The sequence below is a fragment of the Micrasema longulum genome, unplaced genomic scaffold (assembly GCF_059751315.1).
Source record: "Micrasema longulum isolate JH-2025_06_02 unplaced genomic scaffold, ASM5975131v1 h1tg002586l, whole genome shotgun sequence".
Lineage (NCBI taxonomy): Eukaryota > Metazoa > Arthropoda > Insecta > Trichoptera > Brachycentridae > Micrasema > Micrasema longulum.
Window position 1 is genome coordinate 82583 of NW_028279722.1, and position 27182 is coordinate 109764.

General features: G+C 31.9%; 1 protein-coding gene across 1 annotated transcript in view; it reads right to left on the bottom strand.

Annotated features, from left to right (window-relative positions):
* Positions 1-3228: 3228 nt before the first annotated feature.
* Positions 3229-27182, bottom strand: part of LOC148271915 (uncharacterized) — a 29996-nt gene continuing 6042 nt past the window's right edge. The window contains exons 9-41 of the mRNA XM_088240758.1: positions 23102-23277; positions 22716-22844; positions 22093-22249; positions 21745-21922; positions 20827-20931; positions 20261-20403; positions 19988-20108; positions 19724-19811; positions 19516-19635; positions 19297-19424; positions 17699-17823; positions 17453-17597; positions 17117-17325; positions 16808-16953; positions 15798-15907; positions 15515-15648; positions 15246-15431; positions 14910-15058; positions 14691-14827; positions 14477-14603; positions 14215-14363; positions 13986-14127; positions 13671-13910; positions 13327-13592; positions 12887-13023; positions 12694-12777; positions 10968-11158; positions 9563-9760; positions 9174-9299; positions 8870-8958; positions 8216-8386; positions 7713-7799; positions 3229-5703 (exon numbers count right to left, since the gene is read on the bottom strand). Of these exons, the coding sequence (XP_088096884.1) occupies positions 5570-5703; positions 7713-7799; positions 8216-8386; positions 8870-8958; positions 9174-9299; positions 9563-9760; positions 10968-11158; positions 12694-12777; positions 12887-13023; positions 13327-13592; positions 13671-13910; positions 13986-14127; positions 14215-14363; positions 14477-14603; positions 14691-14827; positions 14910-15058; positions 15246-15431; positions 15515-15648; positions 15798-15907; positions 16808-16953; positions 17117-17325; positions 17453-17597; positions 17699-17823; positions 19297-19424; positions 19516-19635; positions 19724-19811; positions 19988-20108; positions 20261-20403; positions 20827-20931; positions 21745-21922; positions 22093-22249; positions 22716-22844; positions 23102-23277 (4827 nt within the window). The 3' untranslated portion in view covers positions 3229-5569. The remainder of the gene's footprint in view (positions 5704-7712; positions 7800-8215; positions 8387-8869; positions 8959-9173; positions 9300-9562; positions 9761-10967; positions 11159-12693; positions 12778-12886; positions 13024-13326; positions 13593-13670; positions 13911-13985; positions 14128-14214; positions 14364-14476; positions 14604-14690; positions 14828-14909; positions 15059-15245; positions 15432-15514; positions 15649-15797; positions 15908-16807; positions 16954-17116; positions 17326-17452; positions 17598-17698; positions 17824-19296; positions 19425-19515; positions 19636-19723; positions 19812-19987; positions 20109-20260; positions 20404-20826; positions 20932-21744; positions 21923-22092; positions 22250-22715; positions 22845-23101; positions 23278-27182) is intronic.

Sequence of the window (27182 nt, forward strand, 5' to 3'; positions counted from 1 at the left end):
AGGCGATAATGCGAATATTAAACGAAACTTAGGTTAAGAAGACTTAAAATAGCTTGTAATTGTGAAATTACTTCCCACGATTCTTTTTTTTAATACAATAATGACAGTGATAACATGTCTACGCCTTTGCAATCTCCGCCTCCCACAATTTTCCTCCCTTTTACCCCCGCTTCGTCTAGTCTGCGTGGGTGGGGAATTATTTTTTTTGTTCAAGAGCTCAGGCGCCAATTTTTTCCGGATAATTTTGCGAAGGTTAAAATTATTTTTGATTATTCATATGACGCCAAAACAGGTTTGCGATAGTTAGGTATTTTTGAGTTGAGATTATAGATTTTTAGATTTGGTACAGTAAAAAAATATTTCTAAAATAGTAACAGGACTGTCTTTGCTACGTAAGTATTTTTAGTAAATTGAAGTTGAATTAGTTATATTCGACTTTATTCCTAAAAGAAAAGTTTACTTTAGTATTTTAATACATATTTTGTAATAATAAAAAGTCACGTTTCGAGCAAAACACTTTTCAATAAACAATAAAAAAATAAAGATGTCTTATTTTAATCTATTTTTTTCCTTGTGCTAGCATTAGGTACCAATATATAACTATATATCAAGTAACTTACATATGAGTTTTAAATTAAAATACTTTGTACATTTCCACTAGCATTAGGTACCTACCAATACCAAAATCTATAAAACAACTTTATGTAAAAGCTTTGTTACTATAAGCACGTAAACATAATTCTCTACCTTCCGTTACAAATACGAGTAACCACGTGAGATTACATTTCTAATTCCTCCTCAAAGGTCTGTGTATGGATTTTATAATGCAAGTTTTGGTCCTATGTAGGGATACAGGAAAAATAGGTACATTTATTCTTCCCCCGCGACATCCTGAGATTATAGAAATTATATTTCTCACGCACTGAAGCATATGGTTTTCAGATGCATACTCTTAACGACCTTTTTAAATAAAAATACACGATTTCTGCATTGCGTAAGATATTAATATTGGTCCCAGGGGGCTTTACTAAATAGTTAAGTGCCAAATGCATCAGAACTCTGAGTATATTACATTCTGTGGAGAACGTAATTTCTACCACCAGCTAACTAAATTCAATTCGTACTATGTAAGTACATAACACAATCATGAGGTTTTTTCTGCCAAAACCCTTATTCCAAACACGAATAATGTGAAGGTTTTATATTTATTTCCTCGCATAATAAAGCTGATGTATTTCAGTTAGTGCAACTTAATAATATTTAGAAGCTGGCGTTTTTTACCGTTCATTTTTAAAACTGTTTTTTTGGTTATCTTTCATGCCCAAGGGATATTTAATATAAGCCTTTAGAGGTGTAGATCCAAATCTTTGATAAATAAATAATAGGTATTATTTTATTGTTATTTATTGTGGCTTGACACGGGCATAGCCTAAAAAGCTTTAATAAGTTCATAAAAAATTAATTTTGTAATTTTGAATGAATAAATAAATAAAATAAAATAAATATCCATAGTGGTGGGAAAACGAATTCCCACGCGGATGCGGGGCGAGAAATTGCGGGGGGCGAAGCCTTAAGGCTTCTACGATATTATTTAGAGGAGTGGACTGTATTTCAATTTTAATGAAATAAGTGAATATCCTCGACATGCGGTATGCAGGGTCAATTGGTCACAATCCCAACGAATGAGATGGATCAGGAATGGATATCACTAACCTGGTTCGTTCTTGATGGAATTGCGGTGGTCTGACTAGTCTATTGCGAGAGGCACCAACACTAGGACAGGCTCCCGATCTGGAGCTGAACACTGGTGGTTAGTGGAAACAAAGTTTATGATGCGGCGCACGTTCAACAAAATAAACGCGCGATTCACTACACAAGGTCTTATTGTGGCGGATGATCAAAGGATACTGGGTAGGAAGTGAACAGTTGTTGTGAGTAAAAAGGATGTCGAAGTGCGACAATATTTTAACAATACATACCCACATCATTCGCAACCACATATAATTAAATATTATCTATTCTGTATATGTAAAAATGAATGTATGTATGTTTGTCCTTTATAGACTCAATAACTACTAGACCAATTTACATGAGATTTTTTGCAAAATAATCTAATTTACGTGAATGAGGTTTGTAAATAATAATATCTTCAATATGTTAATCAGAAAAAAGTTAGAAGCGAATATGTGTTTTTCATCGAACTCCCAGGGTTGCATTCGACTAAAATGCATATTCCAAAAAATTCGGAGAGTGCTGTTTTTTTTTGTATTAAAAAAGTTTGTATTTTAACGTTTACAAACATCAATTATTTTTATTGGATACAGAATTGATTATTTCCTTACGATTTCTAGATTTCTACATATAAACTTATTTTTAATGGATTTTTAGTAATGCTTAAATAATTTGAGCTGACATTTGATACATTTTTGGAAAAGGGATTCTTACACAAAATGAACCACTGTTGGTAAGTAGCGCAGAGTTTGACATTAGCAAAAATAATTCTATATTTGAAAATGAATTATTTTATGTTTTAGAATTCAACTATAAACGAGTACCTAAGTACCTACATATCAATGAAAAGTATTTTTCCGAACAGTTGTTGCACGCTTTCACGACACAGTAATTTTTCTTGTATTATTATTTATTTATTGACGGACATATACAGTCTATTCCAACAATGGTAAACACATTATATATACCAAATACAAGTACAAATGTAATAAAATACCAATCAATAAAATTAAAGCTAGGACCAAAAAAAAAAAATTACTACCCAAGACAAGATCTGGTCCATAGTTCTTTCTTTTTTTTTGGATTCGAATTAAATTTCGAGGTCACGTCAAAACCCGGCTGGTGGTTAATGAATGACTAAATTCGCGTTGAGCATGAGTTGAGTGTGTTGAAAATTTTAGAATGCTCAGGGTAAAATGCGGTCTGACTTTTCTTCACTAACACGTATTCCTGTATTTTCTTCATGGATTATGGCACTAAGAGTAGTAATTTTTGAATGATTTTAATTTGAACACGACGAGGTTTCTTAGCCAATCACATGAGGAGATAAAACGAAAAACAAACCTTTCTTACGAATATATAAATAGCTAAAAAAAGTCCAAAATAAATAACGTGTATTTACGAACAAACGTTCGTTCGACCAGCTAATAGCAGGCAAGCCAATGTTCAGGCAGGACAACATCTGTCAGGTCCGCTAGTTTTAAATAAAAACACAAATTTTGAATGCATCATTTATTGTTACCATTAATAGACACTAATGCCTTTGACATTTGAAAATACAATAAATATGTACTGTAAGATCCACACTATAAACTATTCAAATTTTAACACATCTCTCGATGTTTATTGTCAACAATAATTGTCTTTGGATATATACATTGCTACACAATAAGTATGTGGATATACATACTGAACAAGAAATGGTGTGTTAGGATAAATAATCAACCAATAAAATAATTCTTATGATACATGATCACAATCTCAAAATAATTCTTATATGTGTGTAGTAAATTTGAATACCCAGGAAAACATAATAAATCAGATTTTTAAACTTTACCTACCATTTGAAAGTTTTATTTTCTTGTACATATATGTAAATTGCACAAGTTTTATTGTGTAACAATGTGAAAATCACATTTAAAATTTAACATACATAAATTCTCATGCATGAACCTAACCTAACCTAATCGATACATATCTTTATGCACCTGTGCCTCATACAAAATCTTCTTGTGGAATTTGAATAGTTTCGATGTTTAAAATTAATTGTGCTACAAAAGTAAATAAAACCATTCACAGATTATAATTTAAAGACATAATTTCCAGAAAATTATAAAAAAAAATCTATTTCCAATTGCTGAAATTAACTGAGATAATTATGGTTTGATAAAAAATATACAGGTCAAGTTTCAAATAGTTTAAAAGATACAACAACTAAAAAAAATTGTTCAATAGAACAAAATCCAGAATTGATGACTTTCATCAGTCAGATCATTTATTTATAAATAAAATCCGAATGAAAGTAATAGCTTAGCGATAAAAAAATATTATCATAATTTAAAGGAATCTTAATCCTTTCAAAAAGCTCTATTTGTAATAAAATACGATACACATTTTTAAACATTTAATAAGATTTTTAAATCAAGAAGAAGAGGACTTTTTATTGGCACTTGATAAATATCTTATATATAACTTGTCAATAACATTGAAGCGAAGATTCTCAGAACCTTAATTTTAACAGTGCATGCATAATAATTGAGTTCATTGACAGTAAACTTCAAAAAAGTCACGTTAAAATCAAAGTGTCTGATAAAAATACAGGTACTGGTTTTCAATTTGTTTTAAAAGTATCTATTTGTACAGAAAATTCTAAAATATTGATATTATACCTTCTATAAATTTGGGCCTATACAAAATCAAAATGAAATCTTAGGAGGATCTATGCTACTCCAGAGCATGGAATATTTTAAACTGATAAGGATTTGCGTGAATATTAGAATATTCAGGAAACCGTCAATGAACTAGATAGACATTAACCGTTCATACAATTATTTTGTTTAAAGTTTGCATACATAAATATTTTATTACACGTGAAGTAGAATTTCAACATTTAACAAGTTCATATAATTTGTAAGAAGCCACAACAATAACATTTTTTTAAATTCTACTAAAAGCGCACACTACTTTTAGGTAAACTACACAAATGGCAATTGAGATTTTAACTCGTCTTCACCGGAGCAGTAAACATCCAAGTATTTAGTTACACAAATTCATACTTTCACTCATATATTTAGGTCTAATATGGTTTGTGTATGTGAAGAAACATACACAACCAAAAATATTGTCAGGGTTGCTAAACTCGATTATTTAATTATCAAATATAATTTAGTAACGACACGATTTTGTAAGTAATGTGTTTATCGAGCAACTGAGTAAATGATATGTGAGCGATGATAATGAAGACTGTACTGGCACAATGCTGAGTAGGAATGTTATAAAACCCCACAGTAACGAACAAAAGCACTCAAACTTTTGCCCATCTCGAGATGAATAATGGAATGACATCAACAAAACATACTTCACAGATACAGATTGAAAATCTTCGAGTAATGTCATAATAAATCACTTTAGTCATTTTTTTATTATTGATTTTTTTGTAAAATAATTTGAGATTTTTTATGTATTAAATTACAGCTGAAACGCAAGTCAGAATCTGTCAAAAAATTAAATAATCAAAAAATAAAATTAATTTTTATGTAAATATAAATACATACAAGAAATACTTGAACAGCAAAAGATTGCGGTGTTCAACACAAGTTAAATGTCTAAAAAATGTATTCTATAGGAATTACTGTCACAATATAGTAAACCAAAATAATAACTCAATAATCTCTCTTGAATGTAATCCAATTAATACTTAGCATTAATACCATAGCATTTTGGTAAATTACTACATTGGAGATGACTAGTAACATAAATTTAATATAGATATCTCCAAAATATTTGTACACATTTAATCTAGAAGCGTTGAACCTAAATCATGATAAAGTGCAGCGCATTATAGTCCGGCTACTACTCCTCCGGGAACCGGAAGGTTGGAGTGCTCTCCTGACAGGAAACTGTCCACCGCTCGAGCTGCTTGGCGCCCTTCGCTAATGGCCCACACCACCAGAGACTGCCCTCGTCTGCAATCTACGCAAGAAATACTCGTTTATTAAAAACATTCAAACCAGTTAGCAAAATTTCCCGGTGGGAGTTCATTGAAATTGAAAAATTTAATTTTTAATAAACTTTTGACACTTAAATCCACTTAGTTAGCTTTACCAATAACCGGTTTCATCGCTCTAGCGACATCATCAGACTAGTACTGTTTTAAAATAGTTTGCACAAATTTAAAAGGCTGAGAAAATTAAGTAGATGCGGGGGGGGGGGTAAGGTATTATGTAAAAGTAGTTTATTATTTATTAGTAGAAGGTTATTTTCTGAATGTAGTTTCAACTCGAAATATGTGGTTTTTGAGTTAAATATGCCGCCACATGATAGAGTTGTAATGGTTTGAGCATATTTAAACGCACGTCGACTGTCAAAAACTGTGATAACTAAAATTATAACTTAGTTCTTTTTCAGTTAAGCGATTAACGGTACTTTTCATCCTACACTAATATATTTTATTTAATAATCTTGCATGCTGTATTTATTCTTTTGATCAGATAGTAAATATAAATCTTGTTCGGATGGTAAATATTTATGAAATAGAGATACTTTAAGTTATAATGGTATTTCACAAGCATAATGGAGAGAGGAAAGAGGAACTGTCTCACTAAATTAGAATAAAATAGGGGTTCATTTTAACAGGTCCAGATAAATATTTGCAAATTTAATAATGTGTTACTATTGAATTGTAACTAGTAAATATAATTAAGAAAAGAAAGCTAAAGCTACAAAAGAGTTCGTATCATATTATAAGGAAAGGTTGAAGGATAACACAGTGTGTACAGTAAAAAGAATGAATTAATTAATAAAAATTTGCTCTATTTTATGTTTGCGCAGAAAATGCATATTCTCCTACACTAAATTCATACTATAATATTTCATTGTCACTAACAATGTTTGTACATAATATTTTCACATGATTTGTTTTGTAAAGGTTTTGAAATATATTTAAAAAAAATAATAAACTACATGTTAAACAAATCAACCAATTTTCGGGTTGAAATTTTTGTTCCTACCAACACGAAAAGTCACGTAATTTAAATCAGTTAATCACAGGACGTGTATGTTCATTCTAATAATCGATCAGGAAGACATTGGCGATCTTTAAAAATAGTTGTATCATTGTTTTAGTCTGGCATTGTGTTTTAATAAGGGAGGCCTTGTGAGGAAAGCGAATAAAATTGTGAAACAACTAAAATGACTCCGAATACCTAAAATGTGTTGATTGGTCACCTAGGAAGAGGAAAAAAAACCATTGCCCATTGTGAAAAACGTTACGCCTATGACAAAATTGAGAAGATTTTGATCGGTGGAGCAATAAAATTAGGTGTAAGGAAACTATGCATACGGGTTACACTGAAGAAAGTCTAAGGAACAGAACAAAATGTGAGCAGAATTTGCAGCTAGGCCTAGGCTAAGTATAGCTAGACGGATAGCTATAATTGAGGCTAATTTATATCTGATAGAAAATCTATGGTCAAGGCTGATAGTGATGGTATTTCGAAAAAATCTAAGCAACAAGAAAGAGCTGATCAAAGCCATCATCCTGGCCTGGTTCCGTGTTATGACACCTAAAGATTTGCGATGCCTGGTGCACTTGGTGCCTTGACAACTCGAAGCGGTTCTAAAAAACAAAGGATATTCAATGAAACTAATTGTTTTGCATTGACTTCAGTGTGTTTGTAATTTTGTCTATTTTTTTTTTTCTTCATATATTAAAAGTTTTCCTATAAAATTTATTTTTAATGATTTTTTGATAAATGATCCTTTGGAATTATATGGAAATGATTATTAAAAACACGACTTTGAATAGAATATAAAATGTACGTGAAAATAAAGTTAGAATGATGAATGGATGTGAAATTAAAAAAAAATACTAAGTGTCGGAATAAATATCAGTACTGTAGGAAGACAACATATCAGCGTTTTTAGATTGGCACACCTATTGGATTAAATTAGCATCGAAAATTATGTAACATTAAAATTACCTCCAGCAGCAAACACATTGTTGATTTCAGTGGAGTAAATATTGGGTTTCAGTGTTTCGATGTTGCTTCGACTATCCAATGGCAAATCTGAAAAATTAATTTACCACTTTTAACTGTCACATAAAGGCGTTTTATTAACAAAGTGGCCACAAACTAGTCAACGACAGGTCATAAGCCCTGTAAATGCCTAGACTTCCATATTCCCTTCTCAAAAATGTTTTCCCTCTGTTGCAACAAATTTAGAGTTAAATAATACTTCAACAAAATGGCATTTGATCAAAATATTTCAAGATCAAGATTTACAATAAAATTTATACAAATAACATTAAAAAAAACCTTTTATTATTTGAATCAGGCCATCATCAAAACTGCAAAAATTTGTAATATAAATATTTTGTTGTTGACTTACAAATTTAATTAAAAGAAAATCAGGGTAATTCAGCAGCTCATCATCGGCTTATGAATAGATATTCAGTTATTTTATTAGACAACTTCTGACTTACCCAGTTCAGTAGCGATATATCTCTCAGGACCGAGGAATCCCATGGCCAGCAGCACGAGGTCGGCCTTATACACTTTCTGAGTTCCATCGAGTTCCTTCATCTCCCAGCGTCCTCCAGCACCCCGTGTCCACTCCACTTCCACTGCACTTACGCCACACACATTTCCGGCACCTATGGAAATCAAACATTTTATATGTAATGCCAAGAATATCGATCGTCCAGTTCATTTGTCCAACATCTCCAAATTACAAGTTCAGAGATAATGAGAAAATAACTGTTTTAATGAAAACAGAAAATTTAATATCGTCAATTTGTGGATACTTTTTTATATTTATTTATTTTTTATTTAAACAGCTGTTTAGTGATTGCGTATATTGGCAATATGTCTACCTCATTATTAGGAAATTTTGAATATTTTTGAAGTGAATTAACAAACAAATTAAATTTTTCATAATATTATCGCATTATAATTTTAAAAAATTTAATGTAGAAGGGAAACTTTTAATAGTCATCATAAGTGTTCCTAAATACTTCTAACTTATTGGATACTTCATTGAAATGTGTATGTACATAATTTAAATTAGTTATTAGCTGTAGACCATGTAAATTTTGCAATTGATATTTACAATAATTTTATAAAAAATATTTCATTACCGTCATCCAGGAATTCTTTGGTAAGTGTGGAATACTTTCTGGGATCATTACCAAATTTAACACGAACTTCTTCATGGCCATATTCGACTCTAAAAAAAAGTTATTACATCATGAGCTGTGTAAGATTTGTTATAATATCCAATAACCATAAAAAATAATAGATAAAACAGTAAAGGCCAAACCGTACTAGAGCGGCACTTGGCGGCAAGACCGCTGAAGTGCAGCGACACCGTAGTGCAGTTTGAACTTAAATAGAATGTCAAATTCAAATTCATATTAGTAGTGCAGATCCATAGATATTTACCGGAAGGTTCGTGGCCACTGTGGCCAAGGATTATCTTGACCTCTTTTAGCCTTTGGCTCTGGTAATATCTCAAATGTTGTTATTGTCTTTGCTCCCTGGCGAAGGGAAGTAGCGATGCAATCACACCTAAAATATTCAAATATATGTAGAACTAGGAAAAAAATCATAAGGGAAAATATATTTCTGAAGTAAGTCAAATTGATATTTATGTTATTGTATTACATAACCTAGTACGAATTATAAAATTATTCTCTTTCTATGAGAAATAACAGTTAACAAAACATGTAGGTATCAACATTACAGATTCCTTGAGGTGATTTTTAGCCAAAAAAATATTTCGTAATAAATAACCCTACATTTTTATCAGCTAAAATAATAAAATATAATACCCTGTATCTCCTCCACCAATAACAAGTACGTGTTTATCTTTAGCACTGAGTATTGGGTTGGTGCTAGGGCGCCCCTTTTGCCTCTTCTGCCAATCCTCTAAAAATTCCATTGCAAAGTAAATTCCACTTAGTTGTCTTCCTTTGAGTGGCAGATCTCGAGGCCATGTAGCTCCGAGGCAAAGAACAATGGCGGAATATCTAGAAGGGTTACAATTAATGTCACATTATAGCGCCTAACCAGACATCCAATATTTATAATGTTTTGACAACCAAACTTGCATTGTTAAAAAAAGAACTAATATATGTACATCTAATATTTTTTTATATAATTATTTTGATTAGAGTCGGCAAGCTTATTCTGATTGTATTCTGAGATTGACTGGTTGTTAATAGAGAATTTAATATCACATACTACCTGATGTATGGGAGCGAAGTATGGACTTGGAAAAACAGGGATGAAAGTAAGCTGAATGCTGTCGAAATGCGATCTCTCAGGCGAATGTGTGGTAAAACTATGTACGATAGATGCACAAATGTTGAGATCCGTACATTATGTAAGGCTGAGACAAGCATTATCGACAAAATCAAGAAAGGAGCTCTGCGCTGGTTTGGACATGTAGAACGAATGGACAGCGAGAGAACGGCTAAGAATATTTACAATGCGAATGTTGATGGATGCAGAAATAGAGGAAGACCGAGAAAGACATGGCATGACCAAATCCAACAAATACTTAAAGATGGACATGTCAAAAGTCGGAATAATCGGCGCGCGTGCATGAGAAGATGTATGAATGTAGAGGAAGCGAGATCTGTATGCAAAGATAGAGTGTTGTGGCGTTCTATCCTCTCTGCCTACCCTTACGGGGAAACGGCGTGATGGTTTGTTTGTTTGTTTGTACTACAAATACTGATAAAATTATGTAAAATGGATTTAGAAAAATATTATAAATTTCAAAATCAATATGGACATTGTGGAGATATGTTTTCATACATAACTTTAAAAATGAAATGATTAAAAAATATGTCCCAATAAAAACGCGACATGTTTGGCCTTGATAATTGAGACGTCAAGATTCGTGATGATGTTCTATTTTAATTTAAAAGGTCACAAAGTTCAAAATTTACATGAATCGTGACATATTAAGGGCGTGGCCAATGCAATGGACCGTTTTTGTGGGAATGCAAAATTATAATTTTGAAAATATCTTTTATGCTTCTAATAAGTAGAAAAAAAAAATATTTTTACTCAACAGTGATATTTCCCTATTCTCTCAAAATTATTACTGAAATTGTGTTATTTAAAAATATGATTAAATTTTAGGTTGCGAATTGCAGTTAATTGTACGACAAATTATAATATTGTTTAGATTTTATGATACAAAGCATGACATAACACAGTCCTTACTCATTGGCCAATTCTTTAGCTGAAATATCTTTTCCAACGTTAATATTGGTCTTGAAAACAATTCCTTCCTGTTTCATCAGTTCCACACGACGACCCACAACTTCCTTGGAAAGTTTCATGGAAGGTATTCCGTACTGCAGCAGTCCACCAACACTATCATTGCGCTCGAAGACTGTTACCAAATATCCAGCCTATAATTAAAAATAAAAATCGAACAAGTTTTAAATAATATATTAATGTGTTAACAGGTTAAACAACATATTATTTTATAAAGACTTATATAGCATACGAATTACGATACGTGATTTGGGTTTTTGATAAGAGAAATAACATCAAATCGCTCGATCAAAAAACCACTTGTTTAGCATACATTAAAAAAAAAAAACAAAATACAATAAATCTTCTGCAATACCACGTAACCTGTTTTTTTTACAAAAATGTTTTGCTAAAACAAATTTGCCATAGGGACTAAGAGTCATTAGTTTTGAATTATTGCTGTTTTTACTCTAAATAATGATCGTTTTTACAATACTCCAGCGTATTTTTGGTTGATTAAAATCTTCAGTAATACATTATTGGTAAAATCTTAAGTGGGATCCCCTGCTAAAAAAAAAACAATTGATAGTTACGCTGTATTGTAATATATAGTATCCAATTATTTTGCAATATGTAACTTTATAGAAATCTTATTCCATTATTATGTATATTAATTTAGAAGTAAACAAAAAACCAGCATAACAGTTATAGTAAATGCAATATCTAATTAATGTGAATTTTTACTAAGAAATATAAATGTTCATGGAAGCAGAGAGAGAGGGGAGGAAATTAGAGTTGGAACTATACAATGTCTCTTCCATTTTATGTACGTTTTATGATTTTTTTATATTTCTTTTTTTCCCCTCTCCGTCTGTATTCATAATAAATTAATGTGAAATTTGTAATTGGTCTTACTTTTTTTAATTGTTCTCTTGTACCTTGTATTTACAAAAAAGACTATGATTTCCATAATAAATAAAATATTGTAAGATTCAATGACTTCTAAAATTGCGCAAAGTTTTTATTTTGAATACTCATATTTTATTTGTCTCGTGGTCTAATGGTTGGCGCATTTGCCTACCCAAGAGGTCTGGGGTTCGATTCCTGACATGGTTAAAATTAAATATTTATTTAAAAAGTTGTTTTTACGCCCAAAGCTTAAGACCGATCATTTTACATTTATGTAACAAAAATAATCGACTTTTGATTGTGTAACTCGGATCCTTTTTTTTAAAAAGCTTTTATTTATTTTCCTCATAGTTTTGTGACGGGTATCTTTAAGGAATATGATTTGATTCATTGGAAAAAAATGATAGTGATAAGATACACAAAAAAAAACAAAAAATATAATAATGATAGTTGTGACAAACATGAATAACTATTTTCATAATCTGATATTTCATCATGTCATTTTATTAATCCTGATTTTGTTTTTATTTTTATTATTGTTATCTTCAGTGGAACGAAGTTAAAGTCTACTCAATACAATTTCATGCTACATATTATATCAATATTCGATAACACCTTGAATATAACAAAAGCGACGTACATAATTTTCAACTTTAAAAAAATGAATATAATTATGATCGAGCTATTGTTGATGTGTAGTTGCATTGCCCTATGCACCATTAGGTGCGGATATGGGCATAATGATAATGACATATTTTACAAAGCAATTTACAGAACTTACTTTGTTTAGTTGATGTGCACAAGCCATTCCGGCGGGACCAGAACCGACAATACCCACAGTCTTTCCATTACGATTAGTGGGAATCTAAAATATATTACATTGTATAATATTGTATATATTGCATAATTACAAGCTTATAATATAAAAACCGGTTTCTAAAAATATTAAATCTTTTTAAGTAAGAATCACTCACCTCAGGGAGAATCCATCCATTTTCGAACGCATTATCAATGATAGCACATTCGATATTCTTGATAGTGACAGGTGGTTCAGAGATTCCCAGGACACAGGCTCCTTCACAGGGTGCGGGGCAAACTCTGCCAGTAAATTCTAAAATTTATTGTTGAAAATACAATAACCACATTTATGGATGTGAGTAAATATGTGAATCATGTTGGTATTCGTAATCAACTAAGCCAGAGATAAATTGTGTCTATTTACTAATTAATTTATGGTAAAAAAAACTTCAATCAAAATTTTTGTTTAGATCAAAAGTAAACTCAAGTGGTATTTGTGAAGATTATTCAACATTTTCGATTTCTTCTCACTTTCATGACAAATCAAATGAAGGTGACATAATTTTAGTATAAGAGATAAATTGTTTTATTTTGTGTTATTTTAAACATTTAATACCTGGGAAATTGTTGGTTTGAAGCAACTGCTTAAGCGCTTCCTTCCAGTTTCCTTGGAAAATTAGGTCATTCCACTTGGGGATAATGTTGCCAAGAGGACATCCATGAGAAGACTGACAGAATGGTACTCCACAGTCCATACAGCGAGCAGCTTGAACTTTCAGCCCTCGCCTCACATGAGGCTTGTCATACACCTCATCCCAGTCCTTTAGTCTCTTTTCGGCAGCTCTGTATACCACTGTTTCACGAGGATACTTAATGAAGCCACTGAAAAGAAATATTCATTTTATATATGTCGGTAAGCAAGTATAATACAAAATAAGAAATTAATTGGAGTATTATTACCGTGTTTTGTCAAGAATTTTTTCCAGCCGTTTTTTCTCAATAGACAAGTCCTTGACGGATTCCTCGATATCCTGAATAGGTGCTGATGGCATCGTAATTGGATGCACATTGTTTTGGACTGCCGGGACAGGTTGCAAAGCCATTTGTTTAAGGGCCCGCTGATACTCGATTGGGAACACTTTGATGAAGTTTTTAGCAGGCGCCGGCCAAGTTGACAAAAGATCAGAAGCAATAATGGACCTTAAATACAGATTTAAATTCATCAAATTGGTATAATTTTCAATACTTTTACTAATTTGGAAAATATTTCATTACCCAGTGTATTTAACAAAGTCCTCTAACAGTTGTTTGACATAATCCATATCCTCTTTTATGTCTAATGGATAAAGGTGAACCATCTCCTTATTACATTTTGAATTGAATGAACCATCCACATCCAACACATAGGCAATACCACCTAAAATGATAATTTTAAATACAGTAAGTTCTCGTTACACAAAACAGTATCAAGTATCATTGTGATAATTGGCGATAATTTATTTACCACTCATGCCGGCAGCAAAGTTCCTTCCAGTGAGACCAAGAATCAGGACAACACCCCCAGTCATATATTCACAACCGTGATCACCTACGCCCTCTACAACTGCAACACACCCAGAGTTGCGGACGCAGAAACGTTCAGAAGCTATTCCCCTGTAAGTCAACATTTATCATGGTTTTAGATTTGAGATTTTAGCTCGAGATGAGATATAACATAATTGGATGCATTTTAAGAATGAAAAATAATTTCAAGAAAATCATGATACCTGAAATAAGCATTCCCAGTTGTCGCACCATACAAGCAAACATTTCCCACAATAACATTCAAATGAGATTCAAAAGGCGATGTTTTCGGAGGATAAATTATGATGGTGCCACCAGAAAGTCCCTTTCCTAAAAAAAAAATTTAATGAACTGAAGCACTGCTGGAAGAATATATTATGTAATAAAATTTTCATTGATATTTCAGTGGTTCCTTACCAACATAATCATTAGCATCTCCTTCTAGAGTAATGGTAACTCCTTTGACAAGGAATGCACAGAAGCTTTGGCCAGCAGAGCCTTGAAGGGCAATGTTGATCTTAGTTCCATCGGGTAAGCCTGGCTCTCCGTATTTTCTAAAAATGAATTTCAGATTTTAGGAACTTAAATCTCCATACAATAAACTGATACAGATATTTATTTGCTAGAGTAGCTTACAATGCGAGATGGTAGGATAGAGTAGAAGCAAATGCTCTGGCTTCGTTGTGAATCAGCATTTTGATTTCTACCAACTTTTTAGTACCATCAAGGATGCCTCGACACTGCTCAATAAGCTGATTGTCAAGCCTTTTTTCCAGTTGGAAATCCTGTAAATAAGAACAAAAAACTAATGTTAGCTCCCCACTTTTCATTTACATAGTGAAAAACAACCAATAACAAATACCCAAATTAATTCTGGCCCACTCAAAAAGCAATTCTTTACTAGTATTTGTTAAACTTGGTTTAGGAAAAACATAAATGGAAATAATTATTTTTGTAAATGCCAAAATTTACCTGGGACTCTGATCCTCCGACAATGTTTACTCCGGGCCTCATATGAAGGGCATTCTTGAGGATAAGACCAAGGTTTAACATTCTTGCTTTAGGATTGGAGTTATTTTCCCTCACTTTGAGAAGATCTGTGCGCCCAATTAGGTCTTGGAACTTCCTGACACCCATAGCTGCCATGTGCATACGCACCTGACAAAAAAGATATACGTGAACTTATGCAAATAAGTGTACATTTAACTGTAAAAATTTACAAAGTGGATTGAATTAATTACCTCTTCCGCTAGCATGAATAAGAAATTGACAACATGTTCTGGTTTTCCTGCAAATTTCTTCCTGAGGACAGGATCCTGAGTAGCAATACCAACAGGACATGTGTTCAGGTGACATTTACGCATCATTGTACATCCTGTAATTGAGATATAAATTTACAACAAACAAGGTCCGTATTTTTTTTTGTTGATTCAAAATATTTCCTTTCAAATTAATGATATTCTAAAATTAATTTTTTAAGGTTCTAATGAAGAAATTTACAATTTGTTCAGAAAAGGAAATTACCAAGGGCAATGAGAGGGGCTGTACTAAAACCGAACTCATCTGCTCCGAGTAGTGCAGCAACGACAACATCAAAACCAGTGCGAAGTTGGCCATCTGCTTGAAGTACGATCCTAAAATAAATAATGTGCATTATTGTCAAATTATTAGCAACAAAAATATTACCTATGCGCCGCAAGCACGGTGATAGGATTCTCGGGCCCCTGGGCAACGAGGGGTACAGGGTCTACCCCCCCTAATTTGAACTATATATTGAGAATTTTTTAAAGGAAGTTCAGTGGTTTTTTTTAATTATTTTATTCGTTAAAAGACCATTAAACTAGACAAAATTTTTGAAAATATTTTTTATATATCGTATTATGGGGGCTATGATTTCTTAAAGTTTTGTATTTTTTAAATTACTTCGCGTGTGCCGTCTCAAGTTCTCTTTCCTTCATCTGAATGAGTTCTGCTAATTCGTCAGTTGACTTACAGTAAACCGAAAACTTATCACAACTCTCTTATCATTGGTTGATTCCGAGGAACTAGCGGTGTCATGCAAAGCAGTTCATTTTTATTGAAATCATTAAAATTATTATTTTCATACATTTTCAAGAAACTTCACTGCACAAATTAATGCTTTAATTTTTACTGCGCGTAAGAATTTCTTTTTATTTCTAATTTTCTGTAGGGCTGAACTTCCTCATGAATACGCTGTCGTAGCGCTAGTATAACAAGAAAAAAAAACTGCAGGAGATTCAAAACTTCTAATATTTCAAAAAGATTCTAGGGCCGGGTTGTTTCTATTTTTATTATCATAGTAGTAATGCGTGTGCAAATTTAATAAATAAATAAATAAATGTTTTCTTGGTTTTGGCCCGGGCTCCCTAAGGTACCGGGCCCCTGGGCATTTGCCCCCTCTGCCCCCCCTGCGCGGCCCTGCCTATGAGTATTCTTACTTAATATTTTATTATTGTTGCTGAGCTGCTTTCCTATTGTAAAAAAACCTGAAATATTTTATTATTCGTACAAACCTTGATCTCAAGTTGTTGAGTACTAACACTTGATGAGTCTCAGCCACACCTAACTCCCAAGGTAAACCTGCACTCCTAATACCAGTCCAGGAACTAGCGCCAGTTCCTCCATCATGACCAGAGATAACAATATGTTCAGCTTTTCCCTGTATATTAAAAAAGTGGAAGTAAATTTTCCTGAACATAAATTATTGCGAAAACACATTTTGATACAATATGACAGCGTTTTGAAAATTGAGAAAAATTCATGGGAGATAATGTCGGAAGCGTACTAAATTTTAAATACATGCACAGAAAAATAGTTTTAACCTTGGCAACACCAGACGCTACTACACCAACTCCCACTTCAGATACAAGCTTGACACTAATTCGAGCTATGGGATTGGCACACTTCAAGTCATAGATAAGTTCTGCCAAATCTTCAATCGAGTAAATATCATGATGAGGCGGGGGAGAAATGAGACCCACTCCGGGAACAGAGCAACGTGTAGCAGCAATGTCAGGAGTCACTTTATAACCTAAAATAAAAATATTAAAATAAAAGATAAAAATCTCTTATATTTTAAATAAGTAAAGATAATTTATTAAGTAGAAATGCATTTATTTGATTTTAAAAAAAAGCAATAGAAATATTGCATTCATTACCTGGTAATTCTCCGCCTTCTCCGGGCTTAGCACCTTGAGCCATTTTGATTTGTAAGTCATCAGCATGAGCGAGGTACGATGCAGTCACACCAAATCTACCGGAAGCTACTTGTTTAATAGCGGACCTTCTATTAAATTCCGGATCCTATAAAAAACAAATATTTGAAAAAATCTACAATATCTAACCACAGAAGAACAGTCCATTCATAAACTTCTTTAGAAGTTCTTCCATCGTATTAAATTTACCTGATTCAGATAACGATCAGCATCCTCTCCACCTTCTCCAGTATTCGATTTTCCTCCAATTCGATTCATGGCAATGGCGAGAGTAGTATGAGTTTCCAGGGAAATTGAACCAAACGACATAGCGCCTAAAATAAGTTCATGAAAACACTATAAACTTTTTTGTTTATAGTGTTTACTATAAATTAAATGGAAAGCACCCATAAACAATTCATACAAAATTGGAACATCCACAGAGTTGGTCTTAAAATAAAGGACTGCATATCAAGAAACTGCGGTGACATTTCAAATAGGTAGGCTATGGTTAGTAAATAAGTAATGCAGTCCCCTACTAAGTGGGGATGATGAAATAGTAATGAGGAAGTTCAGTGGTTTTTTTCAAATTTTTTATTTGTTAATAGACTGTTACTACTAAGTCAAAAAATTTTTTTTTTAATTTTTACATATCGTATTATCGGCGCTACGATTTTTTAAAGTTTTGTATTTCTGAAATAACTCCGCGTGTGACGTCAGAGGTTCATTTCCGCTTATTCTCATTCAGTTTTTCCTATTGGTCCAGAAGCGACAAGCAGACCGGAAATCTTCCATAGCTCTCAGATCATAGGTTGATTCACATGAACCAGTGACGTCATTTAAAGTAGTGCGTTTTTATCAAAATATTTTTTATTATTTTTTCTGTACATTTTCAAGAAACTTTGCAGTACAATTTAATGCTCTCATTTTTACCCCGCCTAAGAAAACATTTTTTGTATCCAATTTCCCGTAGGGCTGAAGTTCCTCATTATGTTAGTAAATACACGCCCTCAAATAAAATATCAAAGAATCATTCAAATATTACATATTTTGTAGTCCGTATCGTTGTCCCATTTTAAAATTACGCTTTAAACTCGCAAGCTACTCATTTAAACAGCACAGAAATTATTAAATTTGCTCGAAGGTACTCAACTAATTTAACCAATTTTATATGCATGCAATATAATAATAATAATTCATTTTTAAAGAAAACATAGGCGCTCATTGACAAAAAACAATCATAAGAGTTCTCAGGCGCGTGTAATAAAACAATAACTATCCACTTCCTTATTGTTGGTTCCCTTTTTTGCAGCGTGCCTGAGCAAAACAAAACTAACAAACATATCCAATTATTATGAACTACTACTGAGGGATGCGGTAATGGCCTATCAACCGGGCTAAAATAAATACACTTCTAATAAACCAATAATACTTGAGAATGTGTAAATGTAAATGAGAAAAAGGCTGCCGTAATTGTAATGGCAGCGTATGAAATGCACACACTCAGCACACGGGAATTTTTGTCGCGTAAACTGAAAATTACACACTATAAAAATTAACAGTTTTCGTTAATAAAACAGTGCATTATTTAGCTTATTTAAGAACTTAATATTATTAAATATTGTGTATTTATCTTTATTTATTGTTAAAAATATACACAAAAAACTAAGAAACAGAATGCCTAGTAGGTATGGCATGCTCTTGCCAAATATTCACATTTTTAAATTAAAATTGCCAAAATACATGTTACATAAAAAAAAATATACAAAAAAACCAAGAGAAGGAAAGCTAATGAAATAATTTTGTACCTGTGGCAAATCTTTTCACAATCTCAGAAGTGGGTTCTACTTCATTAATGGGTATAGCTTGATCCAATACAGCGAGTTCCAACTGACCACGAAGAGTGCAGTCACGAATGGATTCCATTGAACTTTCCCTGAAATATAATGAAAAAATTTGAACACATTTTTTCTACAGAATACATAATTCAAAATAATAAATATGGAATATGTAAACATTTTCTTTACCTGTACTTGTCATAAGCGCTGGAGTTGTTGAGAGAAACAGCTTCTTGCAAATTTGCAATAGAGTTGGGATCATTGACGTGCTTTTCACCACCGGCCCTCCAGTGATACATTCCTGGTGTCCTATTTGATAAACGTAATATTAAATGAATATATCGATAATTAAGTACGTAATGTATGAATAAACAAATAGGAAGATTATTTTTCTTACCTCAGAATAATTAAATCAGCCCTATCTCGATAAGCAAGACTGTGGCGTTCCAATATTTCATTGGCAAGAACTTCCAAATTAACACCACCTGTAAGTTTATGATTATAATTAGAAATAATTTAAACACCCAAAAAGATATAGAGAAAACTTTTAGTTCTTAATAGATATTTAGAAATATTAGAGTTTTTTTTTTTATAAAACAGAAGATAATCAATAAATTTTGTATTGTTAAATATTAAGAAACATAATAAACTAATGTATTACCAATGCGAGATTGGGTTCCTTTGAAGCAACGTTCGATGACATCATCGTTCAACCCAACGGCTTCAAATATCTGCGCACCTTTGTAAGACTGCAATGTGCTGATGCCCATTTTAGCCATCACCTAAATAGAATAAAATTATATGAATATGGACATATATTTATTTAATATAAAGGACGTTATAATAATGGTCAAACAAGGGAGCAGACTTGGGATAAAAAAATAAGACAAATTTCTTGAAAATTCATGGCGTTTTCTATGCTAAAAATATTCACCTTTGATATTCCTGTCTCAGTTGCTTTAGCGTAAGCTTGGTATATTTCATCATCGGTTATGGATTGATCCAATACTCCATCAGACCGAAGAGATTGTGCCAACTCAAAAACAAGGTACGGGCAAATGGCATCAGCTCCATAACCTTATAAAAACAACAAAATAAATTAGTCACTAATAATTTTTAATTTAATTATCATCATCGTAATTTTCCTATCTATGTCCAGCGATGCACAGTAAACTGTATTGACATTCTAATTGCAGTGTATCTAAATCATTTTTGTTACATGGAAGGTAAGGTATTAGGTTCCAGTCAAGGAACAAGGAAAATTTGCAGAGGAGATTCACCTTTACCAATACTTTATATCCACCCTGCCAGGAATCGAATCCAGGTCCTCGAGAGTGGTAGGCGAACGCACCAACTGCCGCACAACGAGGTGGACTTAACTCCACTTGATTTTCATTTTCAAGACGAAAACACTTGTCCAGGGTTCTGGATTTATTTCACACACATAACTGCAATCCTCAGCCACTTTGACACAGAACAGATTTAACTATAATAGGTTACCTAGTAGAACACACATGTGGTGGACCTCTCTGGCTTCAGCTGTTTCCAATATCAAGCCAACTTTCATTCGCTGTCTGGTCTCAATAAGATGATGATGTACAGCTCCTGGAAATTTAAATCATTTACAAATAAAAACGATTTGTCTTACAATTTGATATGACATAATAAATAACCAAGATAAAAGAAGAATCTCAAGTGTTAGTTTTTTTTCGCTAACAAAAAACAAAATGTCAAAATTTTGTAAAAATTAAATTTACATTGAGGAAGTTCAGTGATTTTTTAAAGTTTTCTAATATTTTCATTACTTTGCGTGACGTCACTAGTTCTCTTCGGTGAGTTGTTCCGATTGGAGGGCTGGTTTCTCGGAAACCGGAAATCTATCACAACGCTCTGTCTTTGATTGATTTATTTTTATTTATTTATTTAATTTTACGATACGCCCAAGGGGCATTTACAAAAATTATACAGGTAAGTACAAACATAGTAAGTAATAATTTAAAAAATAAACAAAAAAGAAAAAAAGATAAATATGGATAGAAGAAAAATGTTAGAATTGAAAAGCAAATTGTGAATAACTTGTAAAGAATTTAAGCAAAAAACAATGGTATTAACAAATTAATGTTACAAACAAATTATAAAATTTAGTTTACAGTAAGTACATATGATTTAGAAGAACTTGTGACGTCATTTTATGTAGTTCATTTTTAATATTTTTTCATATATTTTCGGGAAACTGCGGTACAATTAAATGCTCTAATTTTTACCGCATGCAAGAAAATCATTAAGTTTTAAAAAAACCTTTATTTCCAATTTCCCATGGCACTGAACTTCCTCATTGTGCAGTTTCAAGTTTACATCAGATGTTTGCCTAATGACCACTAATTTATGCCTAAACATTTTAAAATTGTGTTTACCAACCTAGAGCTAGCAGAGAGCTAACTGGTACCCTGTCAGGGCCAGCCCTGCGATCAGATAGTACAATGAGTTGATAGCCAGCACGGCTAGCTTCCTCTGCTTGCATGCATAAAATAGCCAAAGCTGTTTCCAAACCACTAGGCCCTTCGGTGTAATCGTATGATCCATCCAACACACGACACTACAACCAAAAGACGATTTTTTCAACAACAGGAAAATACAGATACTAAATGAGTAGAAAATAATTTACACATACATATTTAACTAATGAGAAAATGGTGATTAACTTATAATTACAATGCTCATTTAAGTCATTTTAAATTTAGTTTTACACACAAAGTAAAAACATACCTTCCATCCTCTGTGTTTCGTATGCTTGATGACTTGTAGATCGGGAATTGAGAGAATTGGCTGAGGCAGGAAAAGACGATGCACGAACTGAGCTGATGGTTGAAGCAGATTACCAACTGGACCAATGGGGCACATGAGAGACATCACCACCTTTTCCCTAAAAAACATAAAATACTGTACCCCATATCTTTATTATCTATACCTTAAAGTTATCTTTATATTTTATAAATATAGTTGTAATACGACATATATTGATGTAACTCAATTAATGCTATACACATAGAATTAATAATAGTCCAGAAGGAGCAAATCATATTTGAATACATCAAACTGTGTCAAAAAAATCCCCAACTTTGCCCCACATGCGCGAAGTCGCCGCGTTATGTTGCCAGATCGCGAAAAATATAATCATAACACAAACGTAAGATAATTGCATTAAAATAAAAGCAATTTCTCTAAAATGTTATTGTACACGCGGAAACATTGATTGGCACAGCAGAGTAGATAAGTAAAGGGTCATTTAATAAGAGTAATTCAATTAATGAACTTTGAACATAAAAAATAAAATATTTTACAGTAAACGGATATTACGGTTAAATGATTTTTTTTTATAGAGTTCTTACCTAAAAGGATCAATAGGAGGGTTAGTCACTTGGGCAAAGAGTTGTTTGAAGTAATCATACGGAAGAGGTTGAAATAGTGAGAGGCACGCCAAAGGTATGTCATTTCCCATACTTCCAAGAGCTTCTTTCCTATAAATAAATGTTTAAAACTAAGCATAAATTTAAATTGACATGGCATATCAAGAAAATAAAATCATTACATGAAATATTATAGGTCTTTATTTAATAAAAGTAATAATTTATTAGAGTAAACACAATACAAGAAATAGGATCATTTTAAAGATAAATATTATTTATGTTGTCTTGTACGTATTGTTTTAATACTTGACATGATCTATCAAAATTGATAGCTAAAAAAGCTATTATTTAATGCAGAAGTTTATTACTTGTTTTGAATCATTGGTAAAAGAAGCATGTTAATGGTCTCAATAGTATAGCCATAAAGAGGGAGACGTTTATCTGCCATGCCACTACAAACTGTTCCATATCCATTAAGTCCATTAATACAGGCAACTCCCTTGGTGTTAAGTTCATGCTCTTTACGTAAGTCATCCATTACAATCTGAAAGCAATGCATATTCGTTATTAATTAAATGATGCAACAAATAACCTTCTTTGGATATATCGATTCGAGAAAGATTCTAACAACATATGAATCGTACATAAATGTATAATAATATCGTTGGTTCAATGATAAAATCACAAATCTGCAATATCATCATTTTGAGATTTCATGATTTGAAATTCAAAACTGGTATTATAAATCTATTTAAATTGTATTGAACCAGCTTTATAATACTGTCGTCTGATAAAATGTATGAAAAGAATAAAAATCATAAAATTTTGCCACTTTAAAATGACATTCAAAGTAAATAAACATTAGATAAAATCAATCATTTAAAAAAAAAATATTTAAAAAAATATATTTAAATGTTTTATATGACTAAAACATAATACTTTTTGACCGACAGATTATGCCACTTAAAATTGACGACTTAGGTACATTGGTATTCATAAAAAGATATAATTATTTCATTTTAAAAATCATTAGAATTTTTAAAATAAAAAAATTCTAATGATTTGAAGATAAATAGATTGCACAGAAAAGTTATCAAAGCAAGAAATTAAAATATTTGTTTTTGAAAATAAACACAAACATTTCAAATCACACAAATTATGTGGTATTTCTTTTAACACTAGAAACCTAACCTTGGTCGCATCGACGAATACGAGATAGCAAATATGCTGAATTTTTTTCCCCGCACGCCGATGAACGTATTGTCGCTTGTCAACTCAGTGCTTGCCACGGTCTTTAGGGAGACAATTATGTTCAACGGGTAAGTACACAATTTTTCGACATATTGCAAATCTACTCGTCATTTCGACTAATGGTTAGGGTTTGTGTGTACTTTTAAGGAACAAGTCACAGTACTCTTTCTGCAGTTTTCTTGCTATGGCTTCAATACGATTGCTGTCTGATGATGATATGTCGCATTTATTATTAAAAGAGGATGGAATCATCTGACAACGAACAATAATACAATGTTGATGTTGATGATGTGCAAAGTGATATTCAAGACGACCGCAACCCGTCCGACAACGAGGATAACCAACTGAATGCTCAAGTACGATTCTCATCTGGTTTACTGGATCATGTGCTGGAAGCCTATACTATCGGAAGATGTCTCCGGTAATTCAAGAATCTTGACGCTATCACAAAGAAATATCCACAGTTGGAACTGTCATGTTAAGGCCACGAGTGAAGTGCATACTCCAGGCAGAGCAGCTGCAATAAATATTGTACAAGTTGCCAGAGGACCAGCTCAAACTACAAAGAGTAGATTCATTTTTATTATTCAACCAATTCATGACTAATCAGATATGAGAAGAAATTGTGAAACGGACAAATTCGGAGATCACCAAAAAAAACAAGCCTAAACCATCAAAAGTGGTTTAGGTTAGTCAAAGTCCAGCAATGATCCTCAACATACATAGACACTAATAATAAGGAAAAGAAAAACATTTAGTCTTTATTCCTATAAAAAAGGCGCATGACGAAGACTTACTGCTCAAAATGTAACACTGCAATTTGTGATGAATACATAGTCGATTTTTGTAGTTTCTACAGTTTTTTCGGAGTAGTGAGAATCTTATAATTTTAGTTCGCCAAAGAAGAAAAAGATTTTTTACATGATTTGTTTTTTATAAGTATATAAACTTAAAGTTATGTTCTGCAAGTTCTAAAAATTAGTGCAAGACTAATTTTTATTTTATTTTTTACAACATGTTTTTAACTAAATTTTTATAAATATTTTTTTTATTAATATAACCTTTGCTTTACATGTGTTTCTAATAAAAATACCAAAAACATATGTTTTTAATTATAAATATTCACCTAAAAATTGTTTGTCGAATCAACGAATGGTTAGGGTTAACGGAGTTGGTACGAACTTAGGGTGTTCAGAGTTAAATTATGTCTTCAGCAATAGCTTTAAAAATTAAAATATTAAAAGTATTTTAGTCAAAACCCTTTTTTATGGAATGAGTTTTTTTAGGAACATAATTTCTGCAATATGTTTTACTGAAATTTTCGTGTTCAAATCGACCGTTTGAAGGCCGCTGACAGATGTGTTTTGCGTGCTCTACATTCTGATTCTGTTTTATTTCATATTAAAGTATTTCATCACATATTTTTTAGATTTGTACAAACCTATCGAGAGAATATATACAAATCTATTGTAAACCCACAGCCATCACCAACCTGCCATTTGTAGACAGCAATTTACAGTTTATGAATTATTTTTAATCTATGACAGCAATCGGCAATACTAGGGACTTGGGAAGTGACGTCATTATTTCTTATTGTGACATATTATAAAGGTTTACCTCTTCAACCATTTTTAGAGATAAAACACACTTTCATACCTAGCTACACAATGCAAGCATATAGTACCTACAAAATAAGCTATTAATCATGCAAAAAATATGTTTATCTCAGTTTTACATATTTTTCTTTTTGGAAAATGAAGTATGAATAAGTACGTAAGAAATTGACAAATATACAATGTTGATTTACTCGCTTCTTCTTTAAATAGTACTATTTTACATGATTGGTGGGAAATTAGACAAGTCAAATTCAAGACTACAGCCTATTCGGTCCAATTTAAATTAGTTCCGAATAAAATTCCTGTATAAAATATGTCCGAAATGCAGATTTACAACTTTTGGATTAACCTGGCAATATAATGACTAACATGGCATCTGATTAAATATTGCACAAAAGTATTATTGTAGTAGTATTGCAGTAAAGTCATAAAAAATCTGGTATAACAGCAAACTTGTAAAAAATCTGAATAAACAAATTATTAATTTTATACGCTACACATTAGTTAAATAATTAGAATTTTTGACTTACCATCTGTAAAGATTATCAGGTATGAAAAATTGAAAAGAGAAAAAAGAATGCATGTGATATTATGTAGTTAAAACAATGTATACAAAACAGGGTTTTCAATGGTTTAGTTGAAATGTACATTGATTTTCAAAGTTAAGAATTAGATTAAAAGATTACATATACAGTGAAACCTCTATTCATCGTTTTTAAGGTGACCTTTTTAAATAAACTATGAATGCAGGAATAAGAGGTAAATACACAAGGAGATACAATAGGGTAAAGATAACACTCTCCTAATCCGCATTACCATTAGCAGGTTAAAATTGTAAAAAGGATACAAGTTTCAGGGGTAAATAAATTTATTTAAATAATAAAAAATATATATAAGAAAAAAAAAAAAAAAAAACTTGTCGCACTGGAAATAAAATTTCATGGACATTTGTTTTTCGGTCGTTTTACGAGTATTTCCATAAGTTATTAGTACATAATTGGCTTTGCAAATTACATTTCTTTAGCATCACTTATTGAATAACAGCTTGCAGTGACCGACTGAAAATTTTCAGCTAAAACCGTAACCGAAACTTTTTGAAATATGTTAGAAGTCACTTCAAAACACCCAAAATTAGGAGTTTTAATTAAACCTTACGAGTTGTTAAAATGAGAATTAAATAAAATATATAATGAAATGAAAGGCATAAATGTAATGAGTAAATTTGTTTATTTTTAGCGCTTTATGCTTCGTAGTTATACATACATGTTTTTTAAAATTATTATTCTTTTTTTATTTATGCACACATTATATACATACTTTAGTAATAAAAATAGAAACAACCGGGCCCCGAGAATCATATCACCGGGCCAGATGTACGCCATAAGAGCTCTTATTAACTATTAAGGAATTACAAAAATATGGATATGAAACATCTTAGAACTACTAACTATAGTCAACAAATAACAATATTAGTCTAGTTTTTATTTTTTTTGTTAGACAATGGCAAAACAATAACTAATTATTTGAACGCACAATCAAATATCTCTAATTGTGCTAATTTTTCACCCGAGTACAGCCGAAC